This window comes from Phodopus roborovskii, unplaced genomic scaffold (genome assembly GCF_943737965.1).
Source record: "Phodopus roborovskii unplaced genomic scaffold, PHOROB, whole genome shotgun sequence".
Classification (NCBI taxonomy): domain Eukaryota; kingdom Metazoa; phylum Chordata; class Mammalia; order Rodentia; family Cricetidae; genus Phodopus; species Phodopus roborovskii.
The window spans coordinates 13,162,362-13,183,797 of record NW_026126541.1 but is presented as its reverse complement, the minus strand read 5'-3'; the positions used below and the strand labels follow the sequence as shown (position 1 = coordinate 13,183,797).

General features: G+C 54.3%; 1 protein-coding gene across 1 annotated transcript in view; it reads left to right on the top strand.

Moving 5' to 3' along the window:
* Positions 1–503: 503 nt before the first annotated feature.
* Neurl1 (neuralized E3 ubiquitin protein ligase 1) overlaps positions 504–21,436 on the top strand; it is a 32,157-nt gene continuing 11,224 nt past the window's right edge. The window contains exons 1-3 of the mRNA XM_051199715.1: positions 504–585; positions 13,261–13,502; positions 13,805–14,126. Of these exons, the coding sequence (XP_051055672.1) occupies positions 552–585; positions 13,261–13,502; positions 13,805–14,126 (598 nt within the window). The 5' untranslated portion in view covers positions 504–551. The remainder of the gene's footprint in view (positions 586–13,260; positions 13,503–13,804; positions 14,127–21,436) is intronic.

Here is a 21,436-nt window from a genome sequence, read left to right as displayed (position 1 = left end):
GTGTGTGTGTGTCTGTCTGTCCTTCTGTTCGTGTGTGTATATGTGTGTGTGTATGAGGTGTGTGTCTGTCTGTTCTGTCAGTGTGTCTGTCTGTCCCGTCTCTGTGTGTGTGTGTATGTGGTGTATGTCTGTCTGTCCTGTTTGTGTGTGTGTATGTATGTGTGTGTTGTGATGTGAGCTCTGCTGGGGCATCTCCAGCGCTTTCTGGAGCTTGGCTATTTCAGGAAGCCTCCAGTCTCCTCCTCCTTATGTAAATAAACATGACAGATCCCTTGCCTGAACCAGCACAGAGGTGGGGGAGGCTCCCAGTGGGTGGGAGCTGGGAGGCAGCAGGGGGTGTGCGTGTGTGGCCGGCTGGCGCGGCGGGCAGGCGTGTGCATGCAGGAGGGAGAGAGAGCGGGGCGCAAAGGGGGCTGCTTGGCCCTGCCATGCCGGCTGGCCGCGGGGGAGGACAGGAGGAAGGAGGAGGGGAACTGGCGGCCAGGGCTGCTCGGTGACGGTGACGAGGCCAGCCAGCCAAACGGAGGTGGCCAAGCTGCCCAAGGCCTGAGATGGGGGGACGGATCACACGGAACACTCTCCACGGTAAGTTCATGTCTGGGTTCCACCCACACTGATCCTGGGGACCGTTTGGGAGGCTGGAGCGGAGAGGTACTGAGATAGAGGGATTTATGTCCCTGCCCTTCACTCTTTGGTGGGCTCTGGGGCTGTGTGTGTGCTGGTGGGGCTGGTGGTTGGCACTGTGGCTAGAGAAATAAAGATCTAGGGAAAGCTGGGGTCAGACATCTGAGTTTCCCTGCAAAGTGGCCTTGTTCTCTTGCCAGGGTATGGAGCAGCCCCTGAGTGGAATGTGAGGGCCTGGGTATCCCAAGAGTACTTTTCATAAGGACGAGGCAGATCACACTCGACTGGGGAGACAGATTCTGGTTTGGGAGAGATGTGGGCGCCCTGCGTGCGTACACAAGTGTCTGTGCTTGTGAATTTGCGTTGGAGGTATCTGTGGGTGTGTACCTGTGCCAGCTTGTGCCTCAGCACACAGGTGTGCTAGTGACACAGGTGTGGTAATGACAGCAGAGCCAGGAGAGGTGAATGCACTCTGGCAGACCTACAAGCAGGGAGATGACGGAGGAGAGGAAAGCAGGCTGATTGGCATGCTGTGTGCTGGGCTCCTGTCTTCTGGACGGCCCAGCTCTTGTGCCATGGTCTTGGGAGCAACATGGCTAATGTGGTAGCAGACTCAGAGGGGGACCCTTCCTTGGACCTGGAACTGGGCTCCTCTGCAGACTGTCTGGAGTCAGAGCCCCCACCTCAATGCCCTGTGACCGTCTCTATAAAGCAGGGTACTGGAAGGTGTGCACCCTCCATCTGCTGAGTCTGTTGAGCAGCCAGGAGCCTGGGAGAGGCTCAGGCAGGAAAGAGAGAATGAACAACTTAGAAACCATGGCTATTGGCTGATGGTCAGGTGATTGCCTTCTTCCAGGCTCTGAACATTGGGATAGTAATTACTAATTTAAAAATAAAAAAAGTAAAGATGTAGGAAAATCAGATTATTGATTCTCTGAATCAACCCTGGGTCTGGAGGGCCAAGTGGCAGATGGAAGGCCCTAGAAGACACATAACGTGGAACATGCTGGGACAGTGTCAGGGACCTGGCTTTGGCCTGAGACTTGGAATGGGCTGACCTAGGCCTGGCTGCCTGCTTATGGCCCGGGCTCACTGTTGGCAGAGGGTCTGGGGCCAGCTGACATTTTCCACTGGGGTCAGACCTGGCCAGGCCTGGGGACTGGGCAGGACAGAAAGGCCCTTGGGACACATGGCCACTGTCCTCTGGCTGCCTTGGAGCAGACGATCCATAAGTGCATGGAGCCCCAAGAGCTGCCCAGCTCTTGCTCTTGAGTAGATGGCATCACTGTGATGAGGTTGGGGTCGGGTGTACCCCCGTGTTCCCATTTGTCAGCAGGACTAGCGGTAGCCGCTCTCACCCGGTCCCTGTGGTGATTGTGTAGATGGGGGCAGAAAGAATGCAAACGGGAGGAAATCAAGAGGTCTCGGAGAAGCGATCTGGGTCCAGGGTCAGGCAGGGCCCTTCTCCTTCAGCTGTGCCATGTCACAAGGGACAGGAACATAATTGGGTGGGTATCTAGGCTGACTGTTAATCTAGTGTCTCCATTTGCCCACTTCCCTTCCCTGTCAAGTCAGGCCGCTCTCCTCAGCCTGCCGGGCCGTCGCCTCGGCTGCCATCAGGAGTAGTGGGTGTGTGAAGGATGTGCCTGTGTTTGACAGCATCCAGTCGAGCTCTGCCCATCTGTCCTCACATGTCCATACGCATGTGCGCCTTCCGGTCCTGCATACTGATTGCCTATGGCTCTGCCTCCTTTTGGAAGGTGAACTGGGAACAGGGGAAGGCACAGACTCTGGCTGCTTCCTATGGGTGCTCCTGCTCTGCATGGCTTGCTTGGGCCCCAAAGACAGTCACATGGCCCTGGATAGTTTTTTCAAAAGCCTTGAGTTTTTGCTTTGTTTCAAGCCCAAATATTTTGGATTGCTGGGTGATGATTAGTAAAGGGTGGTGGTAAGAATTGACCTTGCATTCTGTGTTGGGTTTTTATCTGCTCTGTGTGTGTGTGTGTGTGTGTGTGTGCGCGCGCATGACATCATGTTTTGGGTATCTATGTATTTGGTGTCCACAGATGGTATAGCTGTGCTTTGAGTCCTTATTTGTATACCCATGTGGTGTGTTTTTGTGTGTTGGAGAGACTGTGTGTTCTTACTATAAGCAGCCATGCTATGGTATACCCTGTGGTGGTGGCATGCCTCTGTGTGTGTGTGTGTGTGTGTGTGTGTGTGTGTGTGTGTGTGTGTGTTGGTAAAGTGGAATCCAGCCCTGGGTGTAGCCTGCAGGGGACTGATGGAAGCTGGTTTCTGTGGTTGTGTGCCTCGTCTCTTTCTCTAGGCAGGTTTCCGGGGCTGCACCTGCTTGCAGAGCTGCTGGGATGGGCAATGTGGCAAGTCCCATGGGGAGGGACACTGAGAGGCCTCCCCTCCCCCTTCCTCTTCTCCCCACTTCCTCCTTTATCTTCCTGTAGTGTGTATGGAGCCAGGAATGGACCCCTCGTGTGAGGGGTGATAACCCAGTGCCATCCAGGTGGCTCACCTCCAGCTTGGTCTCTGGACTTCACATGTCCCAAGCCTCAGAGAATATGGGGGCTCAGTGATCTGAGAAACTGAGTCTCACTCATCACAGAGGGAGATGACATGGCCCAAAAGCGGAATGCTGGCCGAGGGAACACGGTGGCCTTGTCTCACCGGACTGACTCCTTACTTTCCCTTCTTGAGTTCCTTAACCCTGGGAGCTGCAGTAGGGCAGCAGCCTCCCATGGCCTTATGGACTCTGAGATTAGCACAGAGCTGCTGTGGGAGAGGGGACTTAGATGCTCAGAGCCCAGGGCTGTGGAGCCACAGCAACAGGCTGTTCTGGCATAACTCATCCCAGTACCTGGCCTTCAGTGGGCACCAGAAGCCTTGGTCTGAGGGAGAGAGCGTGTGGAGTACAGGCCTGGCTTGGAGCTGAAGTGGGTATGGAAGTCTCAGGGAGCTAAGGAAAGGTGAACCTGAACTGGGCACCTAGCTGATGGGGTCAGGAAAGCTGTAGGGAGAAGGGGAAGGAGACATGTCCTAGTGAGAGCTAGAAGCTGCTCCATTTTTCTGGCTAGTGCCTCGGTTGTCCCTGGATTGGGATGGGACCATCTGTCAGCAGAGTGGGCATAAGATCAAGTTGAATGATCTGGCAGTGTAGTTGGCACATGGCATGGGCATCCATGAAGGTTTCGTGGAGGGCCTTCTGTCCCGTGTGCTAGCTAGAATGTACATAGGCACATACGCCGCTGTCCTTCTGTCCTTCTGGGCCCCCAGGACAGTGTTCCCTAGGCGTTCATGTCTACACTTTGGCATTCCCACCAGCTACCTAGAAGTGAAGGGTTGGGTTCAGCCCACTCTGGAGGGGAAGAGGCCAGGAAAGGCATGAAGTCTAGGAGGTAGATGGGGTTACCAGGGACGAGGTAAGGGTGCTGCCTCTAGACACTTATGTTGCAGGGTGGGAGACAAGAAAGGCTAGGTATCAAGGATCTCGGATTCAGGGACGATAAATATGAGAGAGAGACACAGAGAGAGAGAGAGAGAGAGAGAGAGAGAGAGAGAGAGAGAGAGAGAGAGAGAGAGAGAACGCGAGAGCTAGCGGACCCTCATGGAATCCGTTCTCCTCCAGTACCCATCCGTGTGTGTGTGTGTGTGTGTGTGTGTGTGTGTGTGTGTGTGTGTGTGTGTGTGTGTGTGAAGTGGGTGTGGGTCTGTGTAAGGAGAGCTGAGGGAGACCCTGTGTGGGGCAGGAGTCAGTGTGAGCCATGCCTTCCCTTGTCTCAGACCTGGCTTTGGGGTGGCCTTGGGAACAGGGGCAGTGACAGCAGGCTGAGTCATCTGGAAATTCCCTCGTGGAACCGTCAGGTAGAACAGGAAGGAGGAGATGGCCTGATCTCCCTCCTAGGTGGCGGTAGCAGATGTGCGCCGGGCCGCTGGCTGCTGGAAACATCAGGTTGGGACGTCACCGTGAGTGGACAAGCGGGCGATTGAGTGAGCAAGCGAGAGAGAGGGCAGGAAGCTGGGCTTAGAGATGAATTTGTCTATGGGGTGGCCTTTCTGCTGTTCCTTTCCCTCCTACATCATCACGGACCCCCTCCAGAGCTGCGGGTAGCTTCAGGATATGCCATGTGCATTGACAGGCTTTTGGGGGGGGGTGATGGGGTGCTAGCATGGCTCCTCATGCTGGGTCATGACAGCAAGAGGGTTCAAGACTGAGACATCTTCAGGTGGGCTCAGGAAGGGCCGAAGGCAGGGGCCAGGCTGAGTGGGGCAGCTGGCGTGCTGGGATTGGGGCAGTGAGGAGCCCATGTGCAGTGTGACAGGTTCAGAGCTCAGAGCTCTTCCTTGTGACCTTGGCAAGTCAGTAGTTTTCAGGGGCTGTTCTGAAAACGGTGAGCCAGGACCGTCAATGCGGTGTTGTGTGTTGCTGCGGAACCTGTTACCCCCAGTGCCCGAAACTGCGTGTGCAGCCAGCTCCCTGCTTCTGTGTCCTGGAACCCTATGTTTTCTCGGGGCCCCCAGGGCCCCCGGCTTCTCTTTGCTGAGGTTGTAGTCAGTCCCCTGGGACTGCAGCTTCACCCGAAGGCTCGCCTGGAGAGGAGCCATCACCAAGATTACTCACAATTACTGGCAGTCCTTGATCCTCCCCACATCTCCCTACAGGCAGGGCAGCTGGCCTCCCCTGAGGGAATAGCTCCAGAGAGGACAGTGACAGCCAAGACAGAAGTGACCCAAGGGGAGTGACACTTCATTACTTCAGCCGCGATCTACTTTAGAGGTCCACGCTGAAGGGGAAGGGGCCCCACCAGAGCAAGAGGGCCCAGGGGCCAAGATGGTCCTCTCGGGCCAAATTAGGTAGAGGTACTTGCCACAGACACGCACTTCACAGCGCCTGAGAAGGTGAGACAGGCCGGGTATGAAGGACAGAGAGTGCGAAGAACGGTAGGGGAGAACAGCCCCTCAGCGGTCGCCTCCTTTCTTGCCAGCAGCGCGGAGCCCATGAGGGTCAAGTATGTGGTGTGGGATCCTGGGAAGAAAAGAGTGACTGCCTTAGTTATCCAATGTCTCCAACGGCCACCAGAAAGGGCAAGGCACAAAGCAGATACTCAGATGAGAAAACCCACACACTAGCACAGAGGTTCTCAATCTGTGGGTTGCAACCCCTTTAGGGACAAACAACCCTTTCAAAGGGGTCACATAAGACCATTGGAAAACACAAATGTTTCCATTAAGATTCGTCAACAGTGGCAAAATTACAGTTGTGAAGTAGCATTGAAAATAATGTTATGGTTGGGTCACCACAACATGAGGTGCTGCATTAAAGGGTCCGAGCACTAGGAAGGTTGAAAACCACTGTTCTAGATGTCCTTTTCTTCATTTTGCGTGAGCATCTATTCTGTGCTCAGAGCAGAACATTGGAGAATAACACTGAACAAGATAGCAGCCCTTCCCCCAGGGATCCTCCCTGTCCGTCATGGGAATGGGCAGATGCAAGGAACCTCAGTGCCCTCCCCAGCCAGGAAGCCACTCTGAGAAGGCAGAGAGACTTTTCTCAGCTCTTGCAAAGATGCCCAGAGCCAATGGGTGCAGAACTGCCGAGGGTAAGCACCCTGTAACGGGCATGTCTCAGGGGTGACCCGGGGTCTCCAAGTCCTGTGTGCTGAGGGACACTCTGCTTGGGGGTCAGTGGGCCCCAGAAGTCCATGTCAGGGTCCCAGAGACAAGTCTGAAAGACCTTCAAGTCTGTAGGATGAGCAAGAAAAGGGCTGGTCCATGGTGGGCAGGGGAGGGAAGGGTTCCAAGCTGAACATGTCTGGAGGAGAGGCCGATAGGGAAATGAAGACCTTCAAGGAAGCCACTTACACTTTCCCCCAGCTGGACAGTCATCTCCATCACCTGTCACCTATCTCCTGGCCCCTTTCTCCTGCAGAGGGAGAAGGCATACAAGCCTGTCCAAGTTGGGCCCAGCGTGCAGTGCAGTCTGAGAGCAGGGTTGCATCCTGGAGAAGGCAAGGCTAAAATAAGGATAGAATAAATGAACACTTCCCATCATAGTTGTCGCTTTTATTTTAAACAAAACAAAACTGTATGCTGGACTCAGGTGTTAAAATTTGGAAAATTGTTTTCAATCAATGCGCTTGAATCAACACTTGCATCAATGTTGGGAGCAATTAGGAGAAGTAAGCAAGGCGGCTGTGAGCCTCCATCTTTTTATTTTAAATTATGTGTGTCTCCTCTCTCTCCCCCTACCTGTGTGTGTGTGTGTGTGTGTGTGTGTTGGGGTGTGTGTGTGCACAAACTCAGAGTTATGGGTGATTGTGAGTAGCCTAAATCGGGTGCTGAAACAGAAGTCTGGTCCCCTGCAAGAACAGCAGGCATTCTCAACGCATCTCTCCAGCCCCAAGAGCCTGCTTACAAAAAACTCAAGGACCAAAGTGGTAAAGCAACTTGCCTGAAGTCACAGCAGTTTTGCAGCCTGGCTAGGGTTTGAACTAAAGGCCTCCTGTTTCTAGTGTTCGTGGTTTTTGGTCTGCCATCCCCTTTCACCCCTCCAACCCATCCCGGCCCCTGCCCCCTCCACACACACCCTGGAAAGTGAGCCAGGGTTTGTAGGAGGTGAAGATGAGGCTGGCACTTGGGTTCAGGGCCAAGGTTCAGAACAAGCTAGTCTCAAGAGCCATGGGCTGGGCTGGGCCTTGAAAGACTGGAGAGGTTTACAGAAGCTGGGGAGGGGGCTGGGAAAGAAGGGGTGTGGTCAGGGGGAGTAGCTGGGGCAGAGATTCATGCAAGTGGGAAGGCATGGAGTGGTGTACCTTGCAATGATCATACAACAGTGACCACTTTCTGAGTGTCCCTTCATTGCCTTGTTTGATCCCCTGAAGGCTGTGGTGACCCCATTTCACGGGTAGGAAAACTGAGTCTCCACACAGTATCCACACACAGGGCAGAGTGGCTGGACTTGGAGATGGCCAGGATTTGAGCTCAGATCTGGGCTCTCTGCACTGTGCCTGGGAGGTCACAAGTTTAAGCTAACTTCTGCAGGTCTGTGACAGGTGGCATTAAGGGAAAGTCGGGACACTGGCCGGTGTGTGGTACAGGGGGTGGGCTCCTTGGCAGGGTTAGTGCAGCCTCCCACATCCTCCCTGCTGCTTGGCAGCTCTGCTGTCAGACTCCACGGCATTCTGGGCAGAGCTTGGTGGGGGCCGTGAGATCATCACTCTCGAGGTGGGTGGGGCCTGTCTTGGCAGCTAGCACTAAGGAAGACAGGACCCTGGAGGAGTTTGACTTCAGTCAGCATCAGCAGGGGCCCTCACAGAGGTCCCCGTGGGCTTGTCAACTTGTCGCCTCTGTTGGGAGCTGGTGGCGGGATGGGGCTCTGCTTGTATAGCTGCAGAGTCCTCAGGCTCGCTACAAGCCGCACATTTGCTGGGGTGCAGGTGTCTCACAAGCACGGCCTCTCCACCTGTCGCCCCAGAACCATGGGGAAGTGAGCTCTAGTGTAACAAGAAAAATAAGTGACCCAGAGACTGGTGTTCGGGGTCTTCAAACTTCAAGCCGAAGACCAGGAAAGCAAAGCAGCCGGCCCCTAGCTCTCATGTCTGCCTCAGGCTGAAGGGCTGATCTGTCTCCACGAGCTCCCACCAAGCCTCAGACTGTAACCTCTCCTCAGCGTGGCTGGAGAAGGAGGGCCTCTCTGAGCCCTTGCTTCTGTCTTATAGACTTCCCTAGTGCTGGGATTAAAGGTGTGAGCTATAACTCTCTTACTCTCCTGTAGATCTGGGTGGCCTTGAACTCACAGAGCTCCATCTGTCTCTTAATCCTGAGTCCTGGGATTAAAGGTGTGTAGCACCAGCTCCTAGCTTCTGGCTGCTGGGACTAAAGATGTGTGCCTGGCTTCTATGATGTGTGACTGACTTTGCTTTAATAAATCATCAACGGTGTCTCACCACACTCTAGTATTGGATAGAGTCGGGTAAAGCACAGTCAGATCTGTTTTCCTCTTGGTCTAACACTAACTGCTTCATCTACGGAGTGGGGAGCTTACAGTGCCATAGAGAACCTCAGATGACGGACGGAAGGGAGCCGGCCTCCGGCTGTCCCACCTGGGTCCTTGGTGCCAGAGCTGTGCATACAATAATGTCACTGTTGGCTCACTCCCCACAGCCAGCGGATTTTCATGTCAGATGTGACAGGGAGGGAGACCAGCAGCAGCAGGACCTCGAAGGTGGCAGTCACTCTGGCCAGGCTATCCACACTAGCCGCCTCTGACGGTACCAATCACGGTGCAGCCCATAGGTGCCTCTCTGTGGTGGCCCTGGCACCTTATGGGGACTTTACACACTGGAGGTGCACAGGTCACAGTTTAGGTGCCTTTATGTGGTAGTCCTGGCTCTTTCAGAAGAGACATAAGAAGGTCTGAATTAGGCCTGTGACGCAAGGCAGACGGGAGGGGACCGACTTCAGGAATGCTGGTGTGGATGGTGGGATTAATAGCCAGGGTGTGGGGTGTTCAAGGACTCCCCCAACTGTGGGATGAGTCGGGGAGGGTGTGGGTCAGGCATTTAGCTGGGGCTGCCAAACAGCCAGTGGTTAATGGGAGAGGATGGCCAGCAGACCAAAGGGGTGGCTCTATGTGGTGGTCACACAGCTAGCTTGAGAAGAGTGTCTGGGGGTCACTCAGTGGCCCTGGAGCCACATACGGACAGGAGAGGCAGACCCCAAGACTTCACACTCCCAGCATTGAAGCTGCCAGAGTACCTTGTCCCCACCCACCGGGACAGGAATAGCATCCATTTCATTTCACAGGTTGGGAGGGGACTTGTGGGTAGGGTTAGAGTGTCAGCCCAACTTGGCTTGGGGACTTCTGTGAGGTGATCTAAATCCTTATGAGCCCTTCCTGGGACCAAGTGACGGGGGCCATGGTGGCCAGAGTCCATCTTTGTTCCCACTGTTCCACAATCCGAAGACCTGTGGTGCTTTCTTGCACTCTGTGTGTGTGTGTGTGTGTGTGTGTGTGTGTGTGTGTGTGTGTATGTATGTATGCTGTGTGAGAGAGAGACTTGTGGTGTGTATGTGTGTGGTGTGTGGTGTCCTGTGTATGTGTGTGTACTGTGTATCTGTGTTTGTGTGATGTGTGTGTGGTCTGTGTGTGGTGTATGTGTTTGTATGGTGTGTGTGTGTGTGTGTGTGTGTGTGTGTATGTATGCTGTGTGTGTGTGTGAGAGAGAGAGAGAGAGACTTGTGGTGTGTATGTGTGTGGTGTGTGGTGTGTGGTGTCCTGTGTATGTGTGTGTGGTGTGTATCTGTGTTTGTGTGATGTGTGTGTGGTCTGTGTGTGGTGTATGTGTTTGTATGGTGTGTGTGTGTGTGTGTGCGTGCGTGTATGTGTGTGTATATGTATGCTGTGTGTGTGTATGTGTGCTGTGTGTGTGTGTATGTGTGCTGTGTGTGGGTATGTATGTTGTGTGTGTGTGGTGTGTGTGTGGTGTGTGTGCTGTGTGTGTGTGTGTATGTGTGCTGTGTGTGGGTATGTATGTTGTGTGTGTGTGGTGTGTGTGTGGTGTGTGTGCTGTGTGTGTGTGTATGTGTGCTGTGTGTGTGTATGTGTGCTGTGTGTGTATGCTGTGTGTGTGTGTGTGTGTGTGTGTGTGTGTGGTGTGTGCACATACTTTTGCTCGTGTCCAGAGCCCAGAGGACATGAAATGTGCTGCTCTCCTGAGACAGGGTCTGTTGTTTCATGTGCAGTGAGACTGGCAGCCAGCAAGTCCCAGCTACCCTCCTGTCTCTGCGTATCTCCCTCTGAGTACCTGTCCAGCTATGCTTAGCTCCTTATGTGGGTGCTGAACTCAAGTCCTCCCGCTTGTGCTGGAAGACCTCTTGCCTGACAGACACCTCAGTAGCCTCAGCCCCTTGCTGAAGTCTAATGTCTGTCCAGTAAAATCATCTGCATTTATGTGGTTTGGGGACAACCGTGTAAGTTCTGTGACCACAGCCACTATTAAGACAGAATATTTCTGTGAACACGAGAACTTCCTTCAGGCTTCTCTGTAGTTGTCTCTTTCCTCACCCCAAACTCTGACCCCACAAACCTCTGCCTCTGCAGTGTCCCTGAGAAGCAGCCATGTAGTAGGTGACTTTTGTGCTGGCTTTTGTCACTTAGCATGCGTTTGAGGTCTTCACCTTCTCTCTCAGAGCAACCGTGGCTGAGTGGACACACCACTGCACTCACCCTTCCTTCACCAGCAGGGGCGTACTTGAGCCGATTGGGGACGGCCATGAGTCAAGCTGCTATATGCAGTGTACACATCATGGCCATTTGTGTTCACTTCTCTTGGGGACATCCTGAAGTGTAAGTGTCCTGTTGTATAGAAGCTGTGTCTGTCCTCAGCTGTTTTCACCTCAGAGAGGTTGTGTTCCGGCATCAAGAGGGCTGAGAGGGATATCCCTGCATGTGCGGGTGTGCAGATTGCATGTAGCTGGAGGCCAGAGGATGTGTGTCCTGGCCTGTCACTCTCTGCCTTATTCCCTGAGACAAAGAAGCCCCAGCAATCCTCCTGTCTCCGCCCTACAAAACACTGGGATTACAGGCACTGGTGCAGCCATGCCTGGCTTCCCACATGGTCGACAGGGATTTGAACGTGGGTTCTCATGGTTGCACAGCGAACATTCTTAGCCACTGAGCTCTCTCCAGCCCCAGCAGCAGGAAACTAAGATTCAAGTTGTGTCTGAGGCGAGCTGGGTGCCTCTTCCAGTCAGGGTACCTAAAACTGCTGCTTCCTCTACCCTTTACCAGGGTGCTCCCACCCTTCACCCTACCCTGAGCCCCCTTCCTGGGATGACCTCCTGCCCTCTACACTACCCAGAGTCCCCTTCCTGGGATGGCCTCTCACCCTCCACACTTACCCAGAGGCCACTTAGGGAGCCCGCTCAACTATCTGGGACTCCCAAGATATTCCAGCCCTGATGGCTGCCGAAACTATTGCACCTCTGCATAGCTCTAGAACTTTTTGTCTTCCTGAAGAGAGCAAAGCAAACCTTTCTCATGCTACCCCTCCCGTTGGGCCCGGCACACAAGAACTTGCTCTAGAGAAGCCCAGAGGAACGTGCACAGGGTAGCAGCTGGTGCCAGGCTGTGGAGCCTGGAGTCTGGGGCCCTCAAGGGAAGGAAGCCGAAATGCGAACTAACACAGACCAAAGTGTCCCGACAGGCTTGGCCTCGAGGGTTGCCCATCCCTCTCCCCTCCCTGTTTCCATCTTCTTTCTCCCTGTTGAGAGGTACTGGTGGGATCTGTGCAGGGCTGTTGCTAACCACATCTTGCTGAATTGTTAAGTTGTCGTCTCATGAGGACTAAAATCTGAGACACCTCAGAAGCCCTGTCAAGGTGTCCTCCACCACCTTCTGCCTGTTGCTGCCCATGGCTCTTTGCTTAAGATGGCAGGATGGGTAGGCTCCATTTTCTGTAAGACTCAGGGCACAGGTGCTGGGTAAGAAAGGGTACCCTAGCTCCTAACCCAAGTAAGGATGCCACCTAGCAGCAGACCCAACCATTGTCCCAGGGAGGGAAATGTTGCTCTGTCACTGAGTGGCAGAGAAGCCACCTGCAGTGTTGACTGTTTCTGATTGTCTCCTGGCTGCCATCTGCACATCTTGAAAGTGCTTGCCCTTCCCCCAAGCCTGTCCTACCCTCTAACCCACTTCAGCAGTTTATCAGTAGTGGAAGGAAATGCCATGCCTTTGTGTGGTCCCCCCAGTGCTACTGGCACAGGCAATGTTGAGCAGGAGTGAAGCCTGCGGTATACTGGATGGCCTTGAGGTAGGGACATTACGTCCTTGACACTGATCACAACTCCACCACAGCTCTGCCTTACCGGCTGAGTCCCAATGCTGCCCCGACTGTCTCCTCCTCCTCCAGGGGTCTTCCTGAGAGGCAAGCATCCTGGTGGTTCTTTGGGTGGTGGCCACAGTGTGTCATTTAGTATGATGATTTTCATCAGTGTCGCTGTCCTGGGACACTGGGAGGGGTACTGGCTTCGGGACAAGAGTTGTACGTGTTTCATGTCTGTAGCCTCCGTGCCAAGGACAGAACTTGGTATTTAGCAGATAATGAGTGATCACGGATAAGATGAATAAAAGAGAAGATGTTGGTAGCGACAGTGAATGGTTGGACAGGGCCAACCCAGCTGATGGTGGGAGGAAGTAACTGCTAGTGAGGAGGACAGGAGGGGGGTGGTGGATGGCTAAGGACCCAGTAGCCCAGGGGTCCTCAACCTTCCTAATGCTGCGACCCTTTAACACAGTTCCTCATGCTGTAGTGACCCTCGACCATGCATTACTTTTGTTGCTACTTCATAACTGTAATTTTGCTACTGTTGTGAATCATAAAGTGATTATCTGATATGCAGGATGTGGGTCACGGCCCACAGGTTGAGAACCGCTGCAGTAGAGGGCGGTGGCTGGGGAAACGGTGATGGTGCAGGAAGGATGGTGGTTACAGCCGCTTGGAAGGTGGGAATGCTCTCTAGTGCCTGGCCGCTGCTTCCTCCCTGGCCCTCCCCCACGAGACCCTGACCAGGCAGCTCTTGGTTCTATTACGTCCTCTGAGGTTGTGGCCTGTTCCTTTGCAGACTCCGTCGGGGGCTCCTTCCCGGTCACCTCTCACCGATGCCATCACAAACAGAAGCCCTGTACTCCTGTGCTGTCAGCCGGGGGGCTCTCAGCCACACCGCTGCTCTTCCACCCACACACTAAGGGCTCCCAGATCCTCATGGACCTCAGCCACAAGGCCGTCAAGAGGCAGGCCAGCTTCTGCAACGCCATCACCTTCAGTAACCGCCCGGTGCTCATCTACGAGCAAGTCAGGCTGAAGGTGGGCGCCCTGACCCCTGCCTTTGACCTCTTTGACCTGCTGTTCTGCCGCCCACCGGCAGCCCTGCCCCCCCCTTCTCCTTTTTGCTTCCCTTCTTTATTCCTTACTCCTTTCCCAACCTCCCTGGGTGATAAGACCCAGTGGGAGTAACCTTCACTAACCTGTAGGAAGGCCCTGGGGTGGGGGTGGGTGGGAATGAGTTTTCTGGCCGGGGGTGGTCTGTAGTGAGCCCACCCCTTTCCCCTTGGTCCTCTGACTGAGGGAGAGAGGCTGGGCTGAGGGTCCCCACTCCCTGTGGCCAGATCACCAAGAAGCAAAGCTGCTGGAGTGGAGCCCTGCGACTTGGCTTCACCAGCAAGGACCCTTCCCGCATTCACCCCGACTCGCTGCCCAAGTACGCCTGCCCTGACCTGGTGTCTCAGAGTGGCTTCTGGGCCAAAGCTGTGCCTGAGGAGTTTGCCAACGAGGGCAACATCATTGCCTTCTGGGTGGACAAGAAGGGCCGCGTCTTCTACCGCATCAATGACTCAGCTGCCATGCTTTTCTTCAATGGGGTCCGGACAGCCGACCCGCTCTGGGCCCTGGTGGACGTCTACGGCCTCACGCGGGGTGTCCAGCTGCTAGGTGAGTGGCACACTCTGCTTCATTAGCTCTGGGGCCACACCCCTGAGAGTTCGTTCCCATGAGTCGTGGGGGCTGCATGGAGGCCAAGGGACCCAGGAACACCTTCTGGACTTTTCTATGAACGTCGGTTTCCCCCTCCTGGCCACAGCTTTGGCAGGCAAAGCTTAGTGAGAGTATGACCCCCACAGGCCCTCCTTCAGGGTGCTTTCTGAGTTGGACACAACTTTCACCACCAGAAATGGCAGGCCTGTCCCTGTCCCGGTGAGGTTAATGTTGCTTTCAGTAACCATTGTCTCATTGCAACCCTGAGACTATTTGAGGAGACTCACACTTGGGATGTTACGTCCTCATGGATGGGTGGTGCAGACAGCTCTCCATCCTGGGTCTGCCTAGTCCAAAACCAAGTCCTGGCCCTGGCCTACAGCTGTCCTGGCACCTGGACTCCACCCTTACCCTAGGGCTTTCTGTAAGTGTGTGCAGGGGGTGGGGGAGGGGAGCAGGAGGCTCTGCAGGTGGGGCTCAGACCCCTCAGCTTCCCAGCCATGGCGTTTGACAGCGCCGCCAGGGGCCTCAGACTGCGTAGGGTCACGGGAGCTGGTGACGGAGGGGATATAGCCCAACCGTTCCTCTAGCTTGAGATATGTGTGCATGTATATTCAAGTGTGTGTTTGCAGACATGTGTACTCGACATACAGACAGAGCCTGGTCACACAGCTCCCTCATCTGGAAAACAGGCCCTGGGAGGAGCTGCAGAGGCTGAGTAGAGTAGCTGCTCTGTCCTAGTATCAAAGACGTGTCTAGCCAACACTGGCCACTTCTGCCCCCCCACCCCCTTTCTCTTGCAGAGAGAAATGGCACAAGAGGGGTTCAAAACCCGCTTCCGCTTTCCTTTCTGCCTTCTAAGCCTAGAAATTGTGACTGTTTTCAGAGCACTTTGACTTGAGTTTAAAAAAAAAAAAAAAAGGGAAAGTAAAAACAAAGATATGAGTAATTTCCAGAAGCCTGTGCATTAAGTTCCAAACATCAGGAGGCTGTTTTTGTTAACTAGCAGTTTGGGAACTTTCTGTTTTTCAAGTCAATAAAAGAGTTCCTGCATTCATGCTGACATGTTAAGAGCCCCAAACAGGCGATTCCTGGTGACAGCTACTGAAGAAGGGTATCCGGGCTGCCTGGACAGCTTCCCCCACTCCCTCTGCATACTGGGTACACCTGAAGGGCTCTACCTGCCAGAAAGTATGTGCCTTAGCTATGGAGACAAATCTGGGCTGGATCCTGGGCCGGCGCAAGGTGCGTGCGCTGTGTAGTGGACCCATGTGTACTGTGGGGCAGTCTGAAAGGGTGGCATGTGAGGATCAATGGGTGCAGGGTAGTGGCCATCCCTACCCCTCCTGTGGAGGACAACTGCTTAACCCACAGTTCACACGAGCCCCTTCGGCTGCCCGGGTGTCCTCTGGGTCGCACACTGTTAGGCTTAAGTCTGAGCTCCAGGCCACTCATCCAGTCCAGCCTCAACCATCTGCTCTGAAAAGTGTCCGTGTCCTTCCTGGGCCCCTGCCACATGGTGGAGGGCAGGGAACGAGTGACTTCCTGCTCTTGAGAAGGTTGCCACCTTGTTGTGCGAGGGGAGAAAGACGTGGGAGCAACTCTCGTCATCCTCCCGAAGCAAATAATACTCCTCCCTCCTCCCCAGGACTGAGAGAGGACCTCCAGCATGCTAGGCCAGTGCTCCACCACTGAACGGGAGCCTTGAACTCTTCATTTTGAGTCAGGGTTTCCAGACTGCCTGTGAACGTGCATGTTCCTGCCTCAGCCTTCCAGGGAGCTGAGGTTCCAAGCCTGTGCCACCAGGTTTGGCCAAGACTGCTGTTCCTCTCAGTCCCCGCACTTGCCTGAAGCCGCCTCCTCCCTGAGCCCTTTGGTTAGACTTTTCCTCTCTCCTGTTCCCACCATAGCTCTGTGGTCTCTGGGAGCCTCAGTCCATCCACCCTTGTGTCTCCATAGGACGGGAGTTCCTTTGAAGAAGGAACCGGGTCCTTCCTTCCTACGCTGTCTCCGTGGGGATCGAGACCCCCTTTGGGGTATGGGGTGACCCTTTCACAGGGGTCGTTTAGGACCATCAGAAAACATGGACATTACATTATGATTCATAGTAGGAAAATTACAGTTACAGCAGCAAGCATACTTTTTTGGTTGGGGTCACCACAACCCGAGGGACAGTGTTAAAGCAGGGCAGCATTAGGGGAGGCTGAGAGCCAGCACTCTAGGGGGGGGAGGTGGGGGGTGGCTGAAAGGGAGCACTGGGAAATGTTAGTTGAAGAAAAGAACAGGTGGGCGGGGCTGAAGGAGCCCAGCCACTGTCAGGCAGCTCTGGGCTCACTGGGCAGTGAGGGGGGGCAAGGAGACGCCAGGACTCAATCAGCAACCTGGAGAGAGTTGTAAATCGCTAACCTCTGTGGTCATAGCATCCCTTTCATCCGCTGGGACATTTCCATCATTAGCTCACTGAACTCTGGGCAGGCAGGGTGAAGATTGCGGTCTGTGGAAGGTCTGGCCTGCCCATGTAGGGATATGGTCGAGCTGGGTCTGAACAAGGAGCTCCAGGATAAAGCAGTGTCTTTCCCGTGGCCTCTGGCAGGTTTACACATGACAGGAGCCAGGAAGTCAAAGGCGGCTCCGGTCTGTGGCGGTAGAATCTTGACAGACTTCTTGTAAGAGGAGGCTCAAGCGGGCCTTGCACATTCCGGGAGACTGTGCCCAGGGATGTGGGGGCTCTAACCTCCAGGGTGGGTAGGGGTGGAAGCTGGAGATGAATCAGCAGGGCCTCATGCTGGCACTGGAGCCCAGGCTGTCCAGCCCAGCCTGACCCCCACCCCTTCCGTGACTATACATGGGTTTGCTTAGAGCAGTTCAGTTGCCCTTGGATCTGTTGCAGGCTACTTTGCTGAGGCCTGTGACTGCTGTCCCAGCGTAAATCACCACGATCACTGGCATTTTAAAACCGTTCTTCATTTTGCTCCTCCTAAATTTGTGTGTGTGTGTGTGTGTGAGAGAGAGAGAGAGAGAGAGAGAGACAGAGAGAGACAGAGAGAGAGAGGAGAGAGAACCAAGAGAGACAGAGGGGGAGGGGATACAGATGAGGAGAAGATGCTTGGGAAGAGAGGGTAAGGGCAGAGGCGTGGATCCCTCAGGAGCCTCAAAAGGTGTGTCTGGCTTTAGCCTAACCAAGTGCTGAGGTTCCAGGCTGTGCCACCACGCCCAGCACATTTGTTGTCCCATCTTAGCAGCTCTTGCTCAGGGGGCTCTGGAGATGGGCCAGTCACTGCTGGGTTGACTATCCCCCAAAGATTATTTGACCTTTAGGGACTTCCTCCAACTTGTATGTAGAGCCAAAGCCCCAGACCTGACCTGTCCAGTCTGCAGTGCGCTAGAGTCCTCAAGTTCTGGGTACACTGAGTGTGGCAGGTATGCTCACATTCCCATAAAGGGATGGGCTGTGTCCCCAAAGAAGGGGACAGTTTAGAGGCTGGGCTCCTAACCCTGTTTCACTGCAGCCCAGACTCACACAGCAGACCGATTCCGGGCCCTCCAGGCCACGTCCCCATGTCCCGGAGCTCAGCAGCTCACCCTCACCATCCTTCCTGTGGGTGCCCTGGCCTGGACCTAGGATGGCATCTCCAAGAATAACAGCTTCGTACCTCCAGGATGAAAAGCCTGCCAGCAACCAAATAAACACAGGTTTTATGGGGTGATTAATACTAGAACAGATAAACTCCTACCCCAGGTTCTGGTGCTCTTCCTGCTTCTCAACTTGGTGTGGAACACAGGCCTGTAGCCTCAGGGTTTAGGAGGTTGAAGCAGGAGGATTGTGAGTTCCAGACCAGCCTGGGCTACATGAGACTGTGTCCCCAAAAGAAAAAGGCTGGTAGGAAGAGCTGTGATCTTGCAAAGGCTAGTGAGCCCAGACTTCACTCACAAGGTGTCCTGCTCATCATACAGTGCCTGCCATGACCCGGACTCCGCAGGGAAGGGAGAGAGATGGGAGAATGGACAACCCAGCTCCTTACCTTGCTGGGTTTTCGCACCAAGGCACATGCCATATCATAGCTACGAAGTGGCCCAAATCCGATGCTGCTATTAAGTGGGACCGGAGATGTCCATCTGTAGAGTGCTGCTGGGGACAACCCTGGAGGACTTCTGTGGGAAAAGAAATCCAAGTCGGTGAAAAGAACGGAGTGGCTGGAGACCAGTTTAGCCGTAAATGGGTGTGCACTGGCCTGGAGGGGGTGAGCCGAGAGGGAAGTCCCACCCTGGAAGGGGGCGTGAGGAAGACAGGCAACGGGCACCTTGTGGCCTCACGTGTTGTTCACAGCTGGGCACGCGCGCGCGCACACACACATGCACACACACGCACACACACACACACACACAGAGAGAGAGAGAGAGAGAGAGAGAGAGAGAGAGAGAGAGAGAGAGAGAGAGAGAGAGAGCACTTCGAGTTCAGTGCTGCCTGGATATTTAATGGGAGAGCCAGGCCAGGTGAGGCGGGGAGGGTCTGGCTTTGGATCCCCCAGCCAATCTGGACACGAGGTTAGTGTGAGCAGACCTGGTGCCAGCCACATCAGAGTGGTGGTAGCAAAGTCTCTGAGGGCTGGAAGTGGGGGCTTGCATGGATTCATGCGCTCCTACCCTCTTCCCAAAGCATACTTCCAGGTCTGGGTGGAAAGCCCCGCCTGCCCGCTAGGAGGTGTTATGCATGAAGACTCAGGTGGCTTTGGGCCAGATTCCAGGGAGGCAGTGGTCCAGCTTTGCAGCCTTGAGAGGGGGCCTGGGGGCTGTAACTGTCCCAAGCGTGCTGAGTGTGTGCTGTCCACGGCCCAGGGCTGTGCTGCTTTCTCGGCTTAACCAGTGTCTATGCTCACTCAGCCTTGGCTGCTGGATCCCAGAGGCTGTGTGTGGGGAGCCTGGAACAGTCCTGGGACGAGGTACACCACTAGAGGTGCTATGTTGATGCGGGTTTCTCCCTCTTTGACAATTTTCCTTAAAGAGAATAACTTGACCAGGTATGGCAGTGTACATACATGGGAAGCAGGAGGATGAAGTCATGCTCAGATACCTAGCGAGTCAGGCCAGCCTGACTCCCTCTCCCCCCAAAATCTTACTGCTCCCTCTGCAGAGACTCTTCCAGGCATGTCCTTTGTCTCCTCACTTCCAATCTTGCTAATTGTGTCAAGGCCCAGGCTCCAAACCCTCCTCCAGCTGAGCTGATTTCCCACCCTCTCTTACACAGGGTGACACACCCTCCCTTGAACATGTGGGGTCTGTGCAGTTCTAAGTGGGTTGCGTGGTACAGTGTCCTGTTTTCTAAGGTGGCATGCGTCTTCCGTGCACATGAAAAGGGTTATTATGTGTATTTTGCAGAGAGGTCTAATGACTTGCCCAAGGTCACACAGAAGCCTAGGCAGTAGTTCCTTCCAGCTTCTCTAGTTGTGGGTGCCTCACGGCTGACCACTCCTAGGTGGTCACTGAGGACCAGTTTTGTCTAGAACAGGTGTATGAGAGCTCAAGGCAGGATCATCCACTCACTTTGGGCAGAGGAGGTTACCAGAGCTGTAGCAGTGTTGAGCTAAGAAAGAGGTAATGAGTTCCAGGGTAGCTGATTCCGTATAGAGGGCAGGCCTGACTGACTGATGTTCTCCCCAGATTCTCAAGAGCTTTATCTGGCTCTCCTGCCCTAGAGCAGACTAGCTTGGGCAGCATATGATTGCTCCCCGCCACCACCATGGGACCGCCACACCCAGACCGCCTGTCACCTACAGAGCAGGCAGTACCACGTTGCCACCCCTGTCTCACTGGCCCCAGATGTAGTCCCAGGAGCCTTGATAAGACTTGCAGGAGTGAGGGTCCTAGTGGGCCCTGCAGGACTTGGGACCAGGCCCTCATTCGGGAAGCAGGAGAGAGCCGTCAGATGGAGATCCGATCCAGCTACTCGGAGCCGTGGGCAGTTCCAGCATGTCCTGCCTTGGCCTCCGGATTACTTGCCCATAATTATCCGCACCCCACTTAATCTTCAGAGGCCCCCAGACACAGGAATGTTCACAATATGAGAACTGCTTTTTGTCTTTAGGCTAAAAAATGAGTACCCAACTTGCCATATTTGCCACAGTCACCATCACCAAATGGAGACTCCATGCAATGTCTTCTAACTCGAGAGGAAAACCATGCAGTCTAAGATGTGGGATGAGAACTGTGGGCTTCCAGTGAGGTTCTTTGGAACCCCAGGGCTCCCCAGGACATCTCTGAGACAGCGAAATGCATAGGCCTGGGGAGACAGGCGTGGTGCCCACCCGCCAGACCTCAACCACGATGTCTGGTGACACTGAAACAAAGATCCCTACTTTAAAAATGAGCACTTGAGTGGGTGTATACCTGTCATCCTAGACATCGAAAGGCTGAGGTAGGAGGATCACGGTGAGTTCCAGGCCAGTCCGGGACTCAGAATCCTGTCCCAAAAACTAAAAGCACACAACCAAAGTCAACAACCAACCCAAAACAAACAAAGCAAAAGTTTGAGAGTCATTACATCAAGTGATTCCTGGAGCCTCTGGCTCCATGGTTCTATCAAGGAGCCTGGCTTTGAGTGATTCTGGAACATTCTACACTTCCCTCAGTGGCCTCAGAAATCATGTTTGTTTCTTCTGGGCTGCTCATAGCCGAGTTTACAGGGGAAGGGTGGAGGCCAGTGTGGTTTTCAGGGTGCTGTCCAGAGGGTTTGTCCATCTGCACTGTGTACTGCCTCCATGCTCCTCCCGTCTGGGTCAGATGCAGACCAGCAGGAGGATGTTTACAGAGACAGTAAATGTGCTGGCAGCACCTTCTGAACGGGGGCTGGCTGCTGCAACCCCGTGCTAAAAGATTACCCAGTGCTGCGGATGTGAGAATCCAAACAAACAAGAGTCTGGGCTGGTGGTGGTGGCCCAGCTTCAAAAGAGGCCCCTAGGCCAGTGCCAACATGAGTCTTGGTCACCCTATGCTGCTGGCTATGTGTTGCAAGGCTGGGTGTTGCAGGTGAGAGCTGGCCCTTGCCTCTCATCACCAGCCAGCAATACCTATGGCCTGGCTCAGGTTGATTCCCACGAACTTGCCAGCAATCTTACATGGAATGTGCCTTTCACTGGCTATCTGTCCTGCTGCCTAGGCAAGTCCTCCCCTGACCCTCCCCAAAACAGGATGAGCATCTCAGCTTGAGCTGGAGAGCTTTATTCTCAAGGTGATATTTATCCCAAAGAAGACATCCAGGGAGTCCTGGGGAG